Source organism: Labrus bergylta, chromosome 2 (genome assembly GCF_963930695.1).
Source record: "Labrus bergylta chromosome 2, fLabBer1.1, whole genome shotgun sequence".
NCBI classification, from domain to species: Eukaryota; Metazoa; Chordata; class Actinopteri; order Labriformes; family Labridae; genus Labrus; species Labrus bergylta.
In genome coordinates, this window is record NC_089196.1 from 28,245,983 (window position 1) to 28,266,971 (window position 20,989).

The 20,989-nt window shown below is 37.3% G+C and overlaps 2 protein-coding genes across 2 annotated transcripts; both read right to left on the reverse strand.

Moving 5' to 3' along the window:
* Positions 1-337: 337 nt before the first annotated feature.
* On the reverse strand, positions 338-8,782 carry LOC110001168 (GTPase IMAP family member 8-like). The gene is made up of 7 exons (XM_065950793.1): positions 8,638-8,782; positions 8,261-8,316; positions 7,529-7,582; positions 6,756-7,376; positions 6,611-6,658; positions 2,973-4,163; positions 338-2,822 (listed from the first exon to the last, which is right to left on the reverse strand). The coding sequence occupies exons 2-7, from the start codon at positions 8,277-8,279 to the stop codon at positions 1,702-1,704; spliced, it is 3,054 nt and encodes a 1,017-aa protein (XP_065806865.1). The 5' UTR covers positions 8,280-8,316; positions 8,638-8,782; the 3' UTR covers positions 338-1,701.
* Positions 8,783-10,772: 1,990 nt separating this feature from the next.
* LOC114919465 (uncharacterized) lies at positions 10,773-20,525 on the reverse strand. Its single transcript, XM_065950672.1, has 6 exons — positions 20,435-20,525; positions 16,300-16,353; positions 15,520-16,152; positions 15,375-15,422; positions 13,011-14,267; positions 10,773-12,857 (listed from the first exon to the last, which is right to left on the reverse strand). Exons 1-6 carry the CDS (start codon positions 20,487-20,489, stop codon positions 11,308-11,310), a joined length of 3,597 nt encoding a protein of 1,198 aa, XP_065806744.1. The 5' UTR covers positions 20,490-20,525; the 3' UTR covers positions 10,773-11,307.
* Between the last annotated feature and the right edge of the window lie 464 nt (positions 20,526-20,989).

The following is a 20,989-nucleotide window of genomic DNA, read 5'->3' on the forward strand; positions in this document are numbered from 1 at the left end:
GACCAGAAGGAGAGCGAACATGACGCTGATTCTAAAATCTTAACACTGGCTGCCTGTTCTTGTTGATTTTACAATTATTGTATTAGTTATAAAGTAATACATGGCCTTGCAGCAGACTACATCTCACAGATGATTGAAGTTAATGAACCATGACGGCCCCTCAAGATCCTCTGGCTCTTCTCTTTTAGTTTATGAACCAGGATGGTCCTGGAATTGCATTTGATTTGTATGAAAGGTGCTGAGCATATATAAAGCTTGATTGATTGAAATGTCAGATCACATGTAAGACTCTTACTTCCCCATGATAAAGGTGATGTCTGAAACTTAATTTTGTTGAGATTATTTTTTAATTATCACAGACATAGAACAAAGAAAAACAAAACAAGTTTTACCTCAGGGAATGAAACATTTGTGTTTATAAAATGTAGTAAACTTGAAAAAAATACCAAAATATCTCTGAGAATCCTTGATGCACATTTTCTCAATGGATTAAATAACTTGAATGAGTACAATCAACTATAGCAAACATAAAACACCTTTTATAATAAAAGACACATTTTTCGAAATACAAAGATCAAAACACCTGAAATTACAAAAATTGTACAAACAATAATTGGAGCAATGGTTTTGTGTTTGATTCACATCTAAACTGAATGAAGAAATCAAACAGGAATCACTTAGATCAATTAGAGTAAAAACCATATAAAACAATTGCATTAGTAAGACAGGTGAAATCAGGCAGAGTTAAAACCAAAGCATAAAACAAGATAAAAAAGCAGTGGTTTTCCGGGAAAAGGTTTTTTTTAGGGAAAGGCTCCTTTGAAAAGGAACAGGCCTGTTTTATACACAGGGCGCCCTCTTGTGGCAGCATCTCTCTTACAATTTGTACACCTACAGTATATAAAACAGCAAAACCTTATGAATGAGTCCGATCAGTTTTGGTAGCCGATTTCTCGCGAACAGAACACATCATCAGCAACGTTGGCACTCCAACATTTTCCTCCATACAATGACATCGTTGTCCCAGTTTTTGGTTGAGCACTTTTTATTAGGGCACAGGTATCATGTGTTTGTTTTACATCACATCACATCCATGAATCTTAGCAAGAACTAAGTTACTGCTGGAAATCTCTTTGTCACCTCCTTGGACACTGTTGGGCATGTTTCTGTACATATATCAACCCTACGTGGTCCAGCAAAAACATAAACCAAAACAAACTGTGTTCAATCGGCTAACATCATAATCAAGAGTTGATGGAACCATCAGAGGAAGATACATTTGCTTTTGTATATTTTTTTCATTTTCCTTCTTTTAGATGTGTTACGGCTGTATGTTTCCCTGTGTCCCTTCTCCCTTTCTGTTGTCTCCAGCCCAGGTGAAGCTACTAATTACACAACGAGGTACACCTGGCCTCAGTGCTTAAAAGGCCAGTGCTGGGTGCAGGAGGCATTTGGAGTTGGGACTGCTGTGCCTCTCAGTCAGGGATTGTCTTTTGTTATATTTTGATCTTCGTTATCATTTAGTGTGTCATATTGTAATAAATCCCTTTGTTTTGTTTTGTTAAGGTGTTTTAAGTATTTTAATGGGGGAATGTGTGGACTGTTGTTAGTCCCATAGGGCTGCCTTATGGTGGGGTGTATCAGGTGTATTTCTTTGCTTTCTGAGAGGTTTTGTAGAAGATTTTACTCTTTGTCACGTCTCTACTCTGAATCCAGCAGTTGTCTTTCATGCCTTCGCTTCAACTCACACATTTCCTCCATGTGTTTGTCTATCAGTGCATTGAAGTCCTTCATGTATTTCTGTCTGAAATCATTGAGTTCTTCAGCTTGTTTTCTGGCCTTCACTTCATACTTATCCTTCATTTCCTTCATTTGTTTCTTGTAGTTTTCCTCCATATCACTTCTCTCCTTCTCCTCCTGTTCTCTTCTGTATTTGTCCTCTTCCTTTCTTTTTTTTTCATTAATCTCTCTTTCTTTTTCGTATTCATCTTTGAGCTTTTTAAGTTTTGTTTTTTCCTCCTGTTGTCTCTGCTCATCTTCTTGTGTTCGTTCTCTTCTTTCTTTCTCCCAAGTCTCTTGTTGCTTTTCTTTCATTTCTTCCTTGTGTTTCTTTTGAAGCTCCTCCATCTCTCTCTTCATCTCTTCTTCCTTCTCCTTCAATAGTCTCTCCATTTCTTTTTCTCTAGTGGCTTCAGATTCTTGCAGCACCTCATTGGTGTAGCAGCTGCCTCCATTAGTTCTCACCATTTCTTCAATCTTGGTTATCAGCTCACTGGCTTGAGTTTTGTTTTTGTCATCACGGTTATCAAACACGTGGTATCTTCCTCCACAGTCAGCAATCAGTTTCTTAAAGGAATCATCACATCTCTTATCAATGTATTCTTCAATGGACCTCTTCGCTTGCTTTAATGAATCTCCTCTAGTTAAAAGAACGATGGTGAACTTTTCAGCATTCTTCCCAAAACCTTTCTTGATGTGTTGTAATGTCTCCTTCTCCTCTGGTGTAAATCGGCCGATGCTTAACACCAACAGGAAGACATGTGGTCCTGGAGTCAGAAGACTGATGCATTTAATCATCTCTTCTTGAACCTCTTCATGAGACAAGCTATTGTCAAACAGACCAGGAGTGTCAACCACAGTGACAGGACGACCATTTACCTTACTCTGTGCTTTCTCACAACATTTTGTGACTGATGTTTGGCTTGGTTCGGCTTCAAACTCTTTACGACCTAGAATGGTGTTTCCTGAAGAGCTCTTCCCAGAGCCAGTCTGCCCTATCAGCACAATCCTGAGACTCTGTTGACTCAGCTTCTCATCATCAACTGTGAAAAAAGAGGGCCTAGAATTACATTCAATGCTGCAAATTGTATAGTACAGTATATATACAGACTTTTAGGTATGATTAACAATAGGTTATTCATTTTTTTTAAAAGTTAGAATAATTTGTATAAATCAAAATAAATAGTACTTACAGATGACTGGGTCTTTTGTTTTCAGGTTCTTCAGCTCAGCCTGTAGAGTTACGATCTTTTCTATTTGGGCATGTGCAAATGTTTGTGTTGTGAAGATGAATGATTTGGATTTATCTTTGTGCATTTTTTCCACCATGTCCAGCAGCTCTGGGATCTGCTGCTTGTCCCTGATGTTTAGAACCAAAGATCTTCCTCCACAGCTCTGAAGAAGCTCCTGGATGGACTTGGTATCTTTTAGAAGGTTGACAACAGCTGGAGCTGAGGGATCTGACTCAACAGTCAACAGCAACACAGTGATGTCGTTGAATCGACTCCCAAATGTGTTCTTCATGGTCTCCAACTCTCCCTTGTCTTCATCAGTGAGTGGACCCACAGGTAGAACCAGGATGAAGGCATGGATACCCTCAGGATCACAGAGAGAGATACACCTGAATGATTCCTTCATCACCTCCTCCTGAGGTTTTCCATACAGGGCAGGAAGCTCCACCAGGGAAACCCGACGTCCGCTCACCTCTCCCTGATGTTTAACACACTCTGATGAGCTGGAGACTGAATGAAGATCTGTCTGACCTAAAATGGCCTCAGCTGCTGAAGTCTTCCCTGCTCCTCTCCTTCCACACAGAACCAGGCTCAAAGCTGTTTTCATAAGACCAGACTTTGGGGCGACTGAATCCTCAATGACAGTGAGAAAGGTTCCTTTATTTTCATAAACAGTTTTCTCAATCTTTTGCATTAATACATCACGGTTGTTGTCAGCCATACAGTAGTGTCGTTCTCCACAGTCTTTAATGAGACTTCTAAAAGAGACACCTGTTTTATCCTCCTTATGTGTGCTGATGACCATTGAGTGTTTAAAAGCATCTTGACTGAAGAAACTCAGGATGAACTTCAGTGTTTGTCTGTTCTCTTCAGTGAAATCAGAAGGTTTCACTAACAGCAGCACAACATTTGGTCCAGGAGGACAGAGACTCACAGCCTTCTTCATCTCTTCTCTCCGCTTCTCCACAGAAACTCTGAAAACATCTGGAGTTTTCACAACTGTAAGAGGCTTTCCTCTCCATTCTCCACTCTGCACCTCTTGTTTGGCTGAGGAAAGCTTTGTTTTAATGGTTGACCTGTGTTGTTCTTTTCCAGTGATAAAGTCTCCAAGTTTGGTTGTTTTGTCGTCTGTCCTCAGCAGCAGAATTCTGACTGTAATAGAAAAATGAAATAAATGTGTATAGAGACATTAAGTCATGCCACATGGTTAAACTAAAGCTTACATTCTGTTTTCTATATTTAGCTTTCAGTTGTTTAATGGAAGAGAAAAACTTATAATCTTCATGTTGGCTTCTAACTAGCTTAATCAAGACAGTAGCAGGAAAATGAACTACGAACATTTAATCTATGACTGTGTGTGTCTGTTTACCTTTATAGTTATGTATAAATATTTGTATTACTTAACCTGCTTTCAAGCTGTTAAACCATCATATTAAAAGAGGAAGTATACATTACGTGTATACTTTCCCATTGTCGATCAACTTTGACTTTATAACAGCAGAACTTTTGTTAAGCAGTTTACACATACTATCTTGACACCAACTTTTATATGTTTCATTTCTACAAATACACCTAGGTTTTTAACTTCTGCTCGACAGTGCTGGACACTGTTAAGATTGAACTTTTCAAACTTGAAACATACAATTATTTTAGGTAATTTTGTAAATTAGCATTAGACCCCCAGCCCTTTGACAAAACTTTGATAACTTTTATTCTCTAAGGTATCTACAGTATAAAGAACTTTGTCCTGCCCGCAGATCATATAGCCAAGTCTCTATTGGATTGCTGTTTTGCATTTTTGGATACAATATGGGGCATTCTACCGAATTAGTTCAAAGTGCAGTCCCATTACAAAAAAAGGTTTAACAAAACAATTAAGTATTCAGACATGGATATTTACTTAGATTATATTATGATCTATTTAAACCCAGGGCATTAAATGAGATAGTGATAAGCTAAATAAATACAAAATCATCATAGGGTACTTTCTATTGAGAAGTAGCTGTCCCCAATCCTGACCCCTAAATTTCAATTTATGTAAATACCACTTAAAACATTTTTTAGATTTGTTTCAACTGTGTAATTTAAAATATCTTTATGATTAAGTTAAAAAAGAGGTTGAAAGACTTAGATTTATTGTGGGTTTAATTCTTAAATTAAAAACTATGCTCAAAAAAATCATGTCCCTTGTTTTCATGTCACTACCGAAACACAAGAGTTTTGGTGGCTTGGCTGACCCTAAATTTAAGCCACACCCCTGAATTTTTGACCAGGAAGTGACATTGCATCCCTGTCCCCCATGGCTGCATGATAAGCAGCTAAATCCCATAATTTTTAAAGAAATGTGTTCCCAAAGTCTGAAAATCAGTGTGTAACTTTAAAAATGGTCACTACCAAACACACATTCTCTTCAATTATGTAAACTTTTTGGGGTTGTATGCAAATTATTATGTTTCTATGGGTGTACATCTCTTCAAAGATGTGTTTGCTTGCCATGTGCTTGCTAGCATTCTTTAGTTATGCTCAAAATTAGATAGAATTGTCACTACCGAAACAGTCGGTCAAGTTCGGTAGTGACATTATCATTTCGGTAGTGACAAAATGGACTGGTTAGTAGTTAAATCCCATCATTTTGAAATAAATGTGTCCAAAAGTCTTAAAAGCAATGAGTTTCTTTAAGTTTCATCATTTCAATCATCTATTTACAGCAAATAAGCAATTGATAAGTAATATTTGTACTATAAATGGTCATGAATGAACATTTTTCTTAAAAAATTTATTATTTTATTGACCATTAAACATACGTGCTTGTAATATTCCCAACATCAGGCATGTTATGAGTTAATATTAAGCACTGAGGTTGAGGGAATATGATAAAGCACTACAAAGAAAATACTGGTCACTACCGAAACACTGGTTGTTTTTAGAAAAATATATTTATATATATTGAGTTATCAACTAAAATGTTATGATACTAATTGGTTAACTGATACTGATTGGATGTTCCATCTCATAAATCATTAACTCTGAAATCAATCTGATCAGTGTTTTACATTTTAGAAAGAAATTTGAATTTTTAAATTTTAAATTTGAGATTTGTTTAAAAAAATATTTTTTAGTGATTTTATTGTGAAAACCTTCAATACAAATTTGTAAAAATAATCTTTACATAAGGGAAGTCAGCATAATATTAACAGGTTAACATAATATTGTTTTTATCATGGTTTAATACTATGTTTCGGTAGTGACAAATTTGGGGCGAGGAAAAACATTCCAAAACAGTCTAAAAGTGCAATATCAAATTTGATGGTTCTTTTAATAGATACGTGTACTTCAGATATAGTACAATATATATAGTATAGGGGAAACAATTTGGGAATAAAACTTTAAAAAAATCTAAATATTTCCAACCTGACTTTGAACCAATTCGGTAGAATGGTCCATATATAAAATTATTCTCTGTAGCAGAAAAACTGCTATTCTAACATTAGTTATTATAGTTTATCAACTTTTCTATAAAGAGTGATGAGGTCAAATTGTCACCAATATGGTACTGGTCAGTAATAATAAAATGTGTCTATTTATGAAAGTTTACTTACTTTCCCCTGAGGGAGGGGGTGTCACCATGTTATCCCTGGTAAGACGACCTGATAAAAGATGACACCATTGACTATCAGCTTCATATTCTCATGAGATCAGTAATGATTTTGAGTTTAAACATTTTGATTAGAACAGATCTCTTACCAGAAGAAGTAACAGCATCGCATGTTTTCTTTTGTTGAATTCTTTGTAGGTCATCAGGGGCATCCATGAACCCTTCACAGCTGACATGCTCTCCATTGTGTTCCTTCACGATTTGACCCAAACGGGTCAACAGCTCTGGAAGTTCAACGTTTGCCAGCTCCAAATATCTGTATCTACATTCTCTGATCATCTCTTTTAAGGGTTGATTTTGTAAATATATCTTAACACTACTTGAGCCCTGCTCTCTGGGTGTTGATATGAATATTAGTGAATTTTCAAATGACTGATCACTGAAGCGTTTAAGAACTCTACAGAATCTCTGTTTGTGTTCCTCAATGAAGTCATCAGGCTGGAGAACCAACAGGAACACATGAGGTCCAGGATCAGAGAGTCTCACACAGTCTGTCACATGTTCTGTCAGTTTGTCTGCAGAGATGGTGGGATGCAGCAGATCTGGAGTGTTGATAAGAACTATGTCTTTCTCCTTTATATGTCCTCTGACTTTCAAAACGCTGTCTGGTTCTTCCTCAGTGTTGAACATCGTCTCTCCCAGTACGAGGTTCCCCACTGAACTCCTCTCAGACCAGCTGTTCCCCAGAAGAACAACCCTCAACTCAGACACTGTGAAAAACAAAGGTTTAAAAAGATCTACTCACACATACATTTAGGAAGAGTTATATATTTTTTATTTCAGGGGTACCTACTTACAGATGCTACCCAGAAATAATGTAAATCCAGGTATTGATGTACAGCTGGATAAAAGTTTCACTTACTGTCAGGTGGGAACCATTGAAAGCTACTTCTACGCCTCAGAGGATGCAGATCATCTGTGATTTGAAGGACACAGATGAATGTTGTCATGGGTGATCATAGACTTTAATTGCAAATATTAGTGAAGTTACTGACATGAATATAACTGCACTGTGAGACTAAAATGAATAGCCCAGGCTTTGATTTACTTCAGTACATGAAATTGCCGTGCCTTTATTAGAGTCCGTTGTCAATACAAAACAGGCCTTTAAATATTTTCAATCAAACTTGTTCTCAGCAAAGATGGGAGAGTCTATAAAATTGTGAATCCACCTATAAAGAATATAAAGTTTTGTACAAAATGATGATGTCAAGAAATGTTTGAATTACAACTCATTAATGTTAATGATGCAGGACACTCTGAGAAGCATCGCTCACATTTAGTGTAAGCATACACACATATCGCCACCTAATCTACTAACCTGCTACACAAACAAGTTTATTCTGTCTTTCTTGGATAGATGTTGGGCTTTTAATTTAAGATTAACGGTACATCAGACACCTCAGTATTTAGAATGATGAATTAAACATAGTGCTGCACATAATTAGTCTGCTTTCTCATAAAAAACTGTTTATTGACTTCAGATGTTCGAGGCTTTAATCCAAGACTCATTGAACTGTTTGAACAGCTGAGTACAAAACTTTTTTTGTTGCTGACGAGTACAAAGTTGTATGGACTAATAAATTCAACTCACCTGCCGCTGCAGTCGCCATGATGTCACTCTTCTGGAAAAACCAGGGACGAATTCGACTGGAAAAGAACAGCTTTGATTGAGAACTTTGAAACACAGTTCATGTTTACTTTTGTTAATAAAGTTTTTCAGAGTAGCATGTAGCCTAGTCTGGTTACTGAGAGCAACGGATCTTAATTGGGTGTATGTTTACATTTGTGCAGGACTATAGTTTTTTTTAATGTATCACCTTCAATAACTGATGGAGCTCGTCCCCTTAAACATACAGTATGTAAACTCTGCCGCGAGGAGGCTCTCAATCAGTACTCAGTACAAGCGATCTAACATTGCTTTTATGATTTGATAATATTTCTATATCTAGTTTGGTCGAGTTTACTCACCTGGTGAATTTCTTGTTGTGAAAAAATCAGCAGTAAAAGTTCAAGTGAAGCAGCCACGGCACATCTGACTAAAACATAGTTTAATAAAGATTAACATGTTACAGCGTGTTTGTCGAGTTCAAGGACAACCTGGATTTGCCTGAGACTTTTTCTCACAATGAGGAATAACAGGTTGTATCAAATGTAAGAAGTTAGCACTTCCTCATATTTTAAATCACAGATAAACCACCTTTGTTTGTGAGGGATCGAGAGAATCAAGATGAACTCTCCAGTTCCCCCTGCTGGCGGAAAAGTATAGTTCTCGAAACACGGGACTACAAGGAGGTTGGTTGGAATCATTAAAAGAAAGTTATTTTGAATGATAAATATTCATCTCTAAATATGTTTTTCATTTCAGTGATAGCTGAGGAAACACTGAAAACAGTCACTATGTATAATATTTTGAAGTAACTCATTAAAACACTTGTTTGGTTATTAATAAAAGCCTTTTGGTAGTTTATTGGAACTTATAGAATTTGTAAATTATTAACCTTTTTCTTTCTAAAAAATATAATAAATCAAGTAAGTATGATGAATGATTTTAAATAACAGAGCAGTAAACAACAGGTCTCACTAGAAAAAGGATGAGGTTTAAAACATAGAGATTGGATGGAAACTGGGAGCATCTGGTGGAGAGATCAAGAACAGCAAGCAACCTTTAGAAGTGTAAATGTGACTGTTGAATAAAGTCAGAGATACTGACTGTGACAGAGGCAAACAAGGGAACGATCTACAAGTGCTACCCTGAAGATTTAATCTTTTTGTGATATTTAAGAGGTCTGTTTTGAGTTGTCATACTGTATACTTGTACTGTATATTGCAGATATATAACGTACAGAGGTCAATGGGCACTTTGTAGGAAACCATAAAAAAAGAATCCTGTAGTTGTTGCTCTAAACTAAGAGACTTTTTGGTGAACATTGAGTAACAAGGTGCAAATGAAGCTATGGATATAATAAATCAAAAGTGTATCTTAAAAACACTATTTTAACTGTTAAATAGAAAATAATAAATGACTTAAATAATTGCAGGAAAGTAAAGAATTGTTTAACCATTAGAGACGCTCATTTTAAATGTCCAAATAAGTGATGTTTTGATTTGGTTAACTTCTGAAGGGTTGTCTTTTTTAATGCATGACTGTTAGTACAGTAGGAGTGGGTGTTACGATGCACTGTAACTGCATTGTGTGAGAGATGACAATAGACTTACCTGACAGTCTACCTAAGTAGGAGAAGAAAAACATGGATGTACTTACCCATTAGTAGCCCAGAGTCTAACCCTGTAAGAGAACCAGAGATGGTCTTCCCATCTTGGGCATGCCAGGTCTCAAACATACAAACATCAAATCTCCCTCTTACTTACAAGATATTGAAGATACAAAAAAATCTGGTCTTTCAAGGTGACACAAAAATACATATATCAAACAAAGCATTGATATTATCTACAGACTCAATATGTCAGCTATCATTCAGCTTGTTAAGCAAAGTGCAATATAAAACCAATGTACTATTATTATTATTATTATTATTATTATTATTAATAATAATAATAAAGCTTGCCGTACTCTGATATATAATGCTTTTAGCACCAAATGATAAAAAAGGACATACAAAAGATTTGTGTTAGACATTAAACTAGTTTTATTAAATTCCTGATATATCACTAAAGTCTTTGTTATCAGATAAGGTTTAGTAGAGAATACATTTGCCTAGCTTCTCTAGTCCTGAAGGGTTAGGGTACCCTTGCAGCAGACTACATCTCACAGATGATTGAAGTTGATGAACCATGACGGCCCCTCAGATCCTCTGGCTCTTCTCTTTTACTTTATGAACCAGGACAGTCCTGGAATTGCATTTGATTTGTATGAAAGGTGCTGAGCATATATAAAGCTTGATTGATTGAAATGTCAGATCACATGTAAGAGTCTTACTTCCCCACGATAAAGGTGATGTCTGAAACTTCTTTTTTGTAGAGATTATTTTTTAATTATCACAGACATAGAACAAAGAAAAACAAAACAAGTTTTACATCAGGGAATGAAACATTTGTGTTTATAAAATGTAGTAAACTTGAAAAAAAAAAAAAATCCTTATAATCCTTGATGTAAATTTTTTCAATGGATTAAATAACTTGAATGAGTACAATCAACTATAGTAAACATAAAACACCTTTTACAATAAAAGACACATTTTTCAAAATACAAAGATCAAAAGACCTGAAATTAAAAAAAACTGTACAAACAATAATTGGAGCAATGGTTTTGTGTTTGATTCACATCTAAACTGAATGAAGAAATCAAACAGGAATCACTTAGATCAATTAGAGTAAAAACCATAAAAAACAATTGCATTTATTAGGAAAAGGCTCCTTTAAAAAGGAACAGGCCTGTTTTATACACAGGGCGCCCTCTTGTGGCAGCATGTCTCTTACAATTTTCTACTGTATATAAAACAGCAAAAGATGACACCATTTTAGTTATGTTAACTGTTAGATGAAGTCACCGACTGAGTCAGACTAAGTTACTGTTGGAAGTGTCTTTGTGGCGTTCTTGGACACTGGTCCAGCTAGACACAAAACTAAAACGGACGGTGTTCAATCAGCTAATGTCATAAGCCAGAGTTGATGGAACCATCAGAGGATGATACATTTGCTTTCACATTTTTGTTTCATTTCATTTATTTCTTGTTCATGCTTTTTCTTCAATTCCTCTCTTTCTTCTTTCAGATGTTTTTCTTTGCTTTCTGAGAGGTTTTGTAAAAGATTGTAATCTTTGTCACGTCTCTCTTCTGAATCGTGCATTTGTCTTTCTTGTCTTCGCTTCAACTCACACATTTCCTCCATGTGTTTCTCTATCAGTGCATTGAAGTCCTTCATGTATTTCTGTCTGAAATCATTGAGTTCTTCAGCTTGTTTTCTGGCCTCCACTTCATACTTATCCTTCATTTCCTTCATTTGTCTCTTGTAGTTTTCCTCCAATTCTCTTCTCTCCTTCTCCTCCTGTTCTCTTCTGTATTTGTCCTCTTCCTTTCTTTTCTTTTCATTAATCTCTCTTTCTTTTTCATATTCATCTTGGAGCTTTTTAAGTTTTGTTCGTTCTTCCTGTTGTCTCTGTTCATCTTCTTGTGTCCGTTCTCTTCTTTCTTTCTCCAAAGTCTCTTGTTGCTTTCTCATCTCTTCTCTAGTCTCCTCCAGCATTTTGTCAATGGTTTCCTTTGATTCTGATTCTTTCTGTTTCTCCAATTCTGAGAGTTTCTGTTCCCATTCCTGTTTCTTAATTTCTTCCTGTTCATCTCTTTTCCTGTTTTCTTCTTCTCTCTTTTGCTGTTCTTTCTTTCTCTCCTCACACTCCTTGTTGATCCTCTCCTGCTTTTCTTGGAGTTGTTTTTCTCTCAGTTTTCTCTCCTTTTCAATTTCTATCCTCTGTTCTTCCATTCTTCTTTTCATTTCTTTAATTTCTTCCTCGTGTTTCTTTTGAAGCTCATCCCTCTCTCTCTTCATCTCTTCTTCTTTCTCCTGCAAGAGTCTCTCCATTTCTTTCTTTATAGCGGCTTCGGCTTCTTGCAGCACCTCATTAGTGTAGCAGCTGCCTCCATTAGTTTTCACCATTTCTTCAATCTGGGTTATCAGCTCACTGACTTGAGTTTTGTTTTTGTCATCATAGTTATCAAACACATGGTATCTTCCTCCACAGTCAGCAATCAGTTTTTTAAAGGAATCATCACATCCCTCTTCAATGTATTCTTCAATGGACATGTTATCATGCTTTAATGAATCTCCTCCAGTTAGAAGAACGATGATGAACTTTTCAGCATTCTTCCCAAAGTCTTTCTTGATGAGTTGTAATGTGTCCTTCTCCTCTGATGTAAATCTGCCGATGCGTAACACCAACAGGAAGACATGTGGTCCTGGAGCCAGAAGACTGATGCATTTAATCATCTCTTCATAAACCTCTTCATGGGACAAAGTTGTGTCAAACAGACCAGGAGTGTCGACCACAGTGACAGGACGACTGTTCACATCACTTTGTGCTTTCTGACAAAATTTTGTGACTGATGTTTGGATAGATTTGGCTTCAAATGTCTTTCTTCCCAGAATGGTGTTTCCTGAAGAGCTCTTCCCAGTGCCAGTCTTCCCTATCAGCACAATCCTAAGACTCTCTTGACTCAGCTTATCATCATCACCTGTGAAAAAAAGAGGGCCTAGAATTACCTTCAATGCTGACAATTGCACAGTATAGATACAGACTTTAAGCTATGATTAATAATGGGTTGTTTATTTCAAAAAGTGATTTAGTATAATTTATATTTATACATATCAAAATAAATAATACTTACAGATGATTGGGTCTTTTGTTTTCAGGTTCTTCAGCTCAGCCTGTAGAGTTACGATCTTTTCTATTTGGGAATGTGCAAATGTTTGTGTTGTGAAGATGAATGATTTGGATTTATCTTTGTGCATCTTTTCCACCATGTCCAACAGCTCTGGGATCTGCTGCTTGTCCCTGATGTTTAGAACCAAAGATCTTCCTCCACAGCTCTGAAGAAGCTCCTGGATGGATTTGGTTTCTTTTAGAAAGTTAACAACAGCTGGATCTGAGGGATCTGACTCAACAGTGAACAGCAACACAGTGATGTCATTGAATCGACTCCCAAATGTGTTCTTGATGGTCTCCAACTCTCCTTTGTCTTCATCACTGAGTGGACCCACAGGTAGAACCAGGATGAAGGCATGGACGCCCTCATGATCACAGAGAGAGACACACCTGAGTGATTCCTTCATCACCTCCTCCTGAGGTTTTTCATACAGGGCAGGAAGCTCCACCAGGGAAACCCGATGTCCACACACCTCTCCCTGATGTTTAACACACTCTGATGAGCTGGAGACTGAATGAAGATCTGTCTGACCTAAAATGGCCTCAGCTGCTGAAGTCTTCCCTGCTCCTCTCCTTCCACACAGAACCAGGCTCAAAGCTGTTTTCATAAGACCAGACTTTGGGGTGACTGAATCCTCAATGACAGTGAGAAAGTTTCCTTTGTTTTCATGAACAGTTTTCTCAATCTTTTGCATTAATACATCACGGTTGTTGTCAGCCATACTGTAGTGTCGTTCTCCACAGTCTTTAATGAGACTTCTAAAAGAGACATCTGTTTTATCCTCCTTATGTGTGCTGATGACCATTGAGTGTCTGAAAGCATCTTGACCAAACAAACTCAGGATGAACTTCAGTGTTTGTCTGTTCTCTTCAGTGAAATCAGAAGGTTTCACTAACAGCAGCACAACATTTGGTCCAGGAGGACAGAGACTCACAGCCTTCTTCATCTCTTCTCTCAGCCTTTTCACAGAAACACTGAAAACTTCTGGAGTTTTCACAACTGTTAGAGGCTTTCCTCTCCATTCTCCACTCTGCACCATTTGTTTGGCTGCAAAACCTGAAATACTGAATTTCCCTCTGGGATTAATAAAGTATTGATTATGAAAGTACTGATTCTGAAAAGGCATTGATATGAAGCTTGAGCTGTGTTGTTCTTTTCCAGTGATAAAGTCTCCAAGTTTTGTTGTTTTGTCGTCTGTCCCCAGCAGCAGAATTCTGACTGTAATAGAAAAATAAAATGTAACGTGTAAAAAACTCATAATCTTCATGTTAGCTTCTAATTAGCTTAATCCAGACAGTAGCAGGAAAAAAAACTATGAACCATTAAATCAATGTCTGTCTGTGTGTGTCTGTTCATACCTACATAATCATTATATATATTTATATTCCTCAACCTGTTTACAAACTGTTAAACCGTCACATTAAAACAGGAAGTATACAGTAATTTACATGTATGCTTCCTGATTTAATGTGTCCATAACTTTTACTTTATTACAGCATAACTTTTGCTAAGCAGTTTACACAAATACATACAAATACACTTTATTATTGATTTAACTTCTGCGCTTTACAGTGCTGGACCTTGCATATATAAACTTACAGTGATTTTCTGTAATTTTACATACATTTTAACCCCCCAGCCATGGCCACGCCCTTTAACAAAACTTAAGCTTTTAATACATTTTATTCTCCAAGGTATCTACGTTACCAAGACCAAATTGGGTTGGATCGGATAAAGCCTTCGAGAGGACTGATTTTGAATATGCACCCTGTTCATGGCTTAAATAGGCATTATTTTAATTATACAACTCACTCTTTTGGTGAGTCTGGTGATGCTCCAGATTCCTTCCTGTTAAAAGGCAGTTTTTACCTGCCACTGTAACTTTATTGTGCTCATGGTAGATTAATGTTGGGTCTTTGTAAATAATATAAAGAGTACGGTCTAGATCTACTATCTACTATTTTTGTGTCTAAAGACAACATTTGTTATGAATTGGCACTATACAAATAAAGATTGATTGATTGTAAATCAGTACAAAATGGCTCACCACCTTTTGCATTATGGGCATGGGCCCAAGTTGTTTTTTAGTGCGGGAGCTGAACTTTGTACTGCTCTCAGATAATATAGTCAAGTCTCTATTGGATTCCGGTTTCACATTTTGGAAACAACATATTTATAATAATAAAAAATAAAAAAAGTGATTATAATTTCCCAAGTTTTCTCTAAAGGGAGATGAGTTTTTTGGGGATAAGGGTCAACCACAGTGGCACCAATATTGTACTGGTCAGTAAAATAAATTGTGTCTATTTATGAAAGTTTACTTACTTTCCCCTGAGGGAGGGGGTGTCACCATGTTTTCCCTGGTAAGAAGACCTGTTAAAAGATGACATCATTGACTATCAGCTTCATATTCTCATGAGATCAGTCATGATTTTGAGTTTAAACATTTTGATTAGAACAGATCTCTTACCAGAAGACATAACAGCATCCAGGATTCTGGGCCATGTTTCCTTTTGTTGTATTCTTTGTAGGTCATCAGTGGCATCCATGAACACTTCACAGATGACATGCTCTCCATTGTGTTCTTTCACAATTTGACCCAAACGGGTCAACAGCTCTGGAAGTTCAAGGTTTGCCTCCTCCAAATATCTGTATCTACATTCTATGATCATCTCTTTTAAGGGTTGATTTTGTAAATATATCTTAACACCACTTGAGCCCTGCTCTCTGGGTGTTGATATCAGTATCAGTGAATGATCAAATGACTGATCACTGAAGCGTTTAAGAACTCTACAGAATCTCTGTTTGTGTTCCTCAGTGAAGTCATCAGGCTGGAGAACCAACAGGAACACATGAGGTCCAGGATCAGAGAGTCTCACACAGTCTGTCACATGTTCTGTCAGTTTGTCTTCAGAGATGGTGGCATGCAGCAGATCTGGAGTGTTGATGAGAACTATTTCTTTCTCCTTTATTTGTCTCCTGACTTGCTCACATTGGTCTGCTTCTTTTCCAGTGTTGAACACAGTCTCTCTCATTATGTTGTTCCCCACTGAACTCCTCTCAGACCATGAGTTCCCCAGCAGAACAACCCTCAACTCAGACACTGTGAAAAGAAAATTTTAAACAGACTAACTGGCTATTTTTTTTAAATCCAGTTTTCTTGGTTTATTTTGGGATTTGATTACCTACTGTTTTTACAGATGTGACCAAAACAGATATTCTTATACAAATGGATAGAAGTTTTACTCACTGTCAGGTGGCAACCATCCCATACTCCAACAGCGCCTCAGGGGATGCGGATCATCTATGATTGAAACAAGTACATTTTGTCATAGGTGTGCACAGTCTTTCATGACATTTTACACCTAAATAAAGTAGAAGTCTACGGAGCCTGGGAGGTGACATGAACTAACACATTTTATAAAGCGTGCAAGTTATAACTTTAATAGCGGTAATTAAACAAACTAACTGGCGACAGTGCGAGATAATATGATGTATGTGGTATAAAACTCTATATAAACCTTATAAACACGTAAAAAAGCGGAGACGGACCGGACACGCATCTGGTGGAAGTTGGTCGTGAGTCATCTCCACTGTCAGGACCGGACATGATGTAAGCCTAGTTTGTTGTAGAAACGCTTGGAGACAACGGTAGATGACTATCTTTATCATCCAAAACAGCGGTAATAAGATTTAAGATTTACTTTTATTGATCCCCGCAAGGGGAAATTTCAGTTTTTACACTCTGTAGTTCATGCAACACACACACAGGCTGAAATATACACACACATGCACAAACAGGATCCTATGGACCTGAACTAATGGAGAGATGTCAGAGTGACAGAGCTGCCCACAGCAGGCGCTCCTGAGCTGGTGGTGGGGAGGGGGTTTGGTGCCTTGCTCAAGGGCACCTCTGCAGTGCTCAGGAAGTGATCTGGCACCTCTCCAGCTACCAGACCAACTTCCATATTTGGTCCACAACGGGACTTGAACCGGCGACCCTCCGGTTCCCAACCCAAGTCCCTACAGACTGAGCGCTAAGCGTCTGCTAAGTGAATTGTAACATTGTAAATAAACCCACACAACTATCAAACATTCACATTCAGCTAAAGTCCACAGCTAAAATGTCTTTCTATTTAAAGGTAAGTCTGTGTGTGTGTGCCTACATGTGTGTGTATTATTTATTGTTAGTCACTGCCTTTTTTGCTTGATTTGTTTACCTCCGTGCTCTGAGCTTATGATGGTGAAATGTTCCTGTTTAATTATAATTCTTCATGTTCTGACGATAAAGAATAATTAAACCATAATTAACCATTTGGTTTCTTCATCTTTCACTCAGGAACAAAAATCAGCTTTTAAATGTATTATTATTTATATATCGACTGATATGAAATTGTTCATCTACCTGCCACCTTGGCCGGTGAGTCAAAAAGTTAATTTCGGACCCTGCCTGCACACCCTCTTGGTCCCCCCGTTCTGCCTCCTCCATGCTCCTCACCACACCTCCTTTCTGCCTATCATCAATGGGATCTCGAGCATTTAGCCGTACGGCCCCCCGTCTCTGGAACTCTCTCTCTCACAAACCATCCATGACATTAACTATCTCCCCACCTTCAGATCACAGCTCACAGCTGCTGTTTTTGTGTTTTTGTTTTTAAGTAGTTGATAGTGTTCGTGTTTTTTACTCTACTGCTGTGTCTGTAAGGTGACCTTGAGTGACATGAAAGGCACCCTTAAATAAAATGCATTATTATTATTATTATTATTATTATTATTATAGGTGAAAAAGTTTTGAACATGTTTTTAGATTTCTTTGTTTAAGGTCAAGATTTGGCCTGACGTGATAATCGCTTGTTTTTATTATTAAAGCTAAAAATGCCTCTCCTTTTTAAGGCAGAGCCTCTGTAGGGTGACAGTTGGCTTTAAAAAGAAGTGGAGACGAGAAGTGGGAGGATTTTATACTTTTACAGGGTTTGTCCTGGCTCAGTATTACCTTATTTGACAGAAATCTGTGCATTTCCTGTTATTTCTGACCATTTTATAAATAATATTATCATTATGCTTAAGTTACTGAAACCCCAATTCAATCTGGTAAAGAATTTTTTTTTAATTGCAACAGTGAAACATGGGAGGAGAGGGATTTTGAGGGAGAGGGGTGTAATGAGATTGGGAGAGGCGAGGTCACATCCTGCCAAAAGTACATTTATTTGAATTACTAAGGTATTATGTCAAATAATCACAGATTTAAGTCACAGATAATTTGGATCATTTGATCAGATCAGGAAATTGAGAAATAATAAAAATATATTTGCTGGCTCTAACGCAGCGCTGGTTGACAGTCTGTGTGGAGAAGTTCACAGACTACAGCTGGCTGACGTTACAGTCGTTAAGATATTGATTGTTGATAAAAGCAGACACGTTGGAATTGAACAGAGAAAAGTTGAACGTGCGTTCCCGACTCGGTCCATACGGATAGCGGATCAACCGGGTTCCGTTTCACGACAAGTCAACAGGTGTGTGCGGTGGTTGGTGTTCCGGTGTGTGTGTGCGCGTTTGCAGCCATGTATGTTGGTGTGTCTCGTCTCGGCGTGCCCCCCCGATGACCCGTCTGCAGACAGCAGAGGAGCAGGGACAAGTAGCTGCAGCTATACGTCATACGCGGTTTAGTATAGTTTTAACATGACTGTTGGGATAAATATTTACCGTCATGAAGAGCATTGCTCTTTGAAATTAACTCCAAACGGAAAATCAACCTGAATTTAGCGCTTGTGGGTGTCAGCGGAGCGGACGGAACCAATCAAAAGAAACGAACAGTCAATCAGCTGGCTATCCAGCGCGAGCCACATGTGTAAACGGATGAGAGGGGAGATGACTGCTAGAAGTCAGAGACGTCGTATTTAAGTTTATGTTCTGCTTGTTCAACAGTCGTTTGATGTATTGATACTTTTAACATTCAGGGAGGATTTGATTTGCAATTTGCATCGTCTTTTTTTTCTTTTGGCGCTCTGGATTTTCCTTTGGCGCTGGGTAAAACCTCTTTGGGGGGCGCCAAAGAATTGTTTATGCAGGAAAAACCCTGTTTTATGCTTCTTACCCAAAATAACTTTGTATCAGTTTTTCTGTTTGTGTGTTTTCCCTCTTTAATAATTCACTTTGAGAACACACAGAGATGAGTTTGAACACATACTGGAGTTCATGTATTTTGAACACAGTTAGGTGGTCCAACGGCACAAGGTAATTAAATAGCCCAATAACAGAAATAGAGCAAAATATTGAACGATGGCGGATTAAAAATATCAAATTAAAATGCACAAGGTAAGCTAAAACTATGATGACAAATAAAAGTTCAACTTTATTCAGAGATTTCAGACAATAGTGCCGTACAGTCTGAGAGTGAAATGATCACTTTATGAAGGAGTGCAGGAAAACTTCCTGTTGTGAAATATGTCAACAGAATGAAACATGAAAAATAGGCCTATTATATATATTAGGATGTCAAACCATCGTGAAGAGAGTTACTTAAGAGAAAGAGAAACTTACAAATACTAACTATGCCTGCCTTACATATATGCAAACATTGCTTTCATTATTTATTGACATTAATCTCTTTTAGTTTTGGAATGCAGGTAGACATAGAAACTTATTTTGTCCTAAAATATGAAAGAAGGCTAATTGCACTTATATGCTGCACTGTGATATTTTAAGAGGGAATTTTGAATGTGATATGTTTTTCTAAGAAGAAAGCCTTTACTACAGACTCAATCACCATTATATTTCTCTGCATTTAATTCACTATAGGGCTGCACGATATATTGTTACAGCATCGTCATCGCGATGTGAAGAAAAAAATACATATCCGTCTGGAGCCGAAAAATATATTTGAGCCTTTCAATTAAGTTTATGTAGCCTGTCTAAGCCCATTCACATTACTATTATATCTAAATGAGCATACATTTCTATATTTTACCACATTACATGCAACACCTCGCACAGTTAGAGCACCTTCTCAGCGCTCTGTCATCTAACCTGCTCAGGGTCGGGCAGAGTGAGAGGGAGCGGTGATGTGAGCGGAGAGGAGCAGGGACTTTGACAATCTGACAGTTTGATAACTATGTGCTAACGCAAGGGGAGAGTGGTTGGCCAAACAGCCAGGTGCACATTCATCCTTTATAAAGTTAAGGACATACACCAGACCCCTCTGTGTTTAGAATGATATATTGTATGTAGTGATGCATAAAATATATCTGCTCAAGAAAATAAAAAGTGTTAAGGCTGTTACTATTTCTTAAATCCAAGACTCACTGACCTGCTTAAATGTCTCAGTATCTCTTTTGGAGTCTTTAAACATGTAGACAGAGGATAAAACAGAGTCTGACTGGACTCACCTGCTGCTGCAGTCGCCATGATGTCATCAGAGACTAATTCCAATGGAAAGAACATCTCTGTTTGAGAACCTAGAGAAAGGATTTTAAATATTTAAAAGGGTAACATGTACAGTAGCACATTACTCATTAGTAAATAAATCAATGAGTGCAGACATCATTCATAGCAATTCCTGTAATATCACTGAATTCATATACTTGTAAAGTAGTTTAGCTCAAGTGATTAGGAAGGTGGTAGGAAGGCATTTCAGCAGACTTCATTTAAGTTAATAAAAACAAAAGTTCAAAGGAAATAAGGTAAATTACCTCAAAACTAAATCAAACTAAGGCATAGGGCTGGACGATATGGACCAAAACTCATATCTTGATATTGTTTAGCTGAATGGCGATACTCGATATATATCAATATGTATTTTATTAACAATGAAAACACATGAAAAAATAAACTATCTGTTTGTGAATTTAAAAAGTAATATTATCAAATAAAAATTTTCCTTAAATACAATAAAAGAGAGAGAGAGGAGGAGCAGGGTTAAGAGGGACAGACAGTCAGTCAAC

Coding starts and splice junctions, on each gene's coding strand:
- LOC114919465 (XM_065950672.1), bottom strand. CDS start 20,489: ATGTTCTTTCCATTGGAATTAGTCTCTGATGACATCATGGCGACTGCA. Junction 16,354..20,434: donor CATGGCGACTGCAGCAGCAG/GTGAGTCCAGTC, acceptor TTTCAATCATAG/ATGATCCGCATCCCCTGAGG. Junction 14,268..15,374: donor ACCCCCTCCCTCAGGGGAAA/GTAAGTAAACTT, acceptor TTTCTATTACAG/TCAGAATTCTGCTGCTGGGG.
- LOC110001168 (XM_065950793.1), bottom strand. Junction 4,164..6,610: donor ACCCCCTCCCTCAGGGGAAA/GTAAGTAAACTT, acceptor TTTCTATTACAG/TCAGAATTCTGCTGCTGAGG. Junction 2,823..2,972: donor AACAAAAGACCCAGTCATCT/GTAAGTACTATT, acceptor CTTTTTTCACAG/TTGATGATGAGAAGCTGAGT.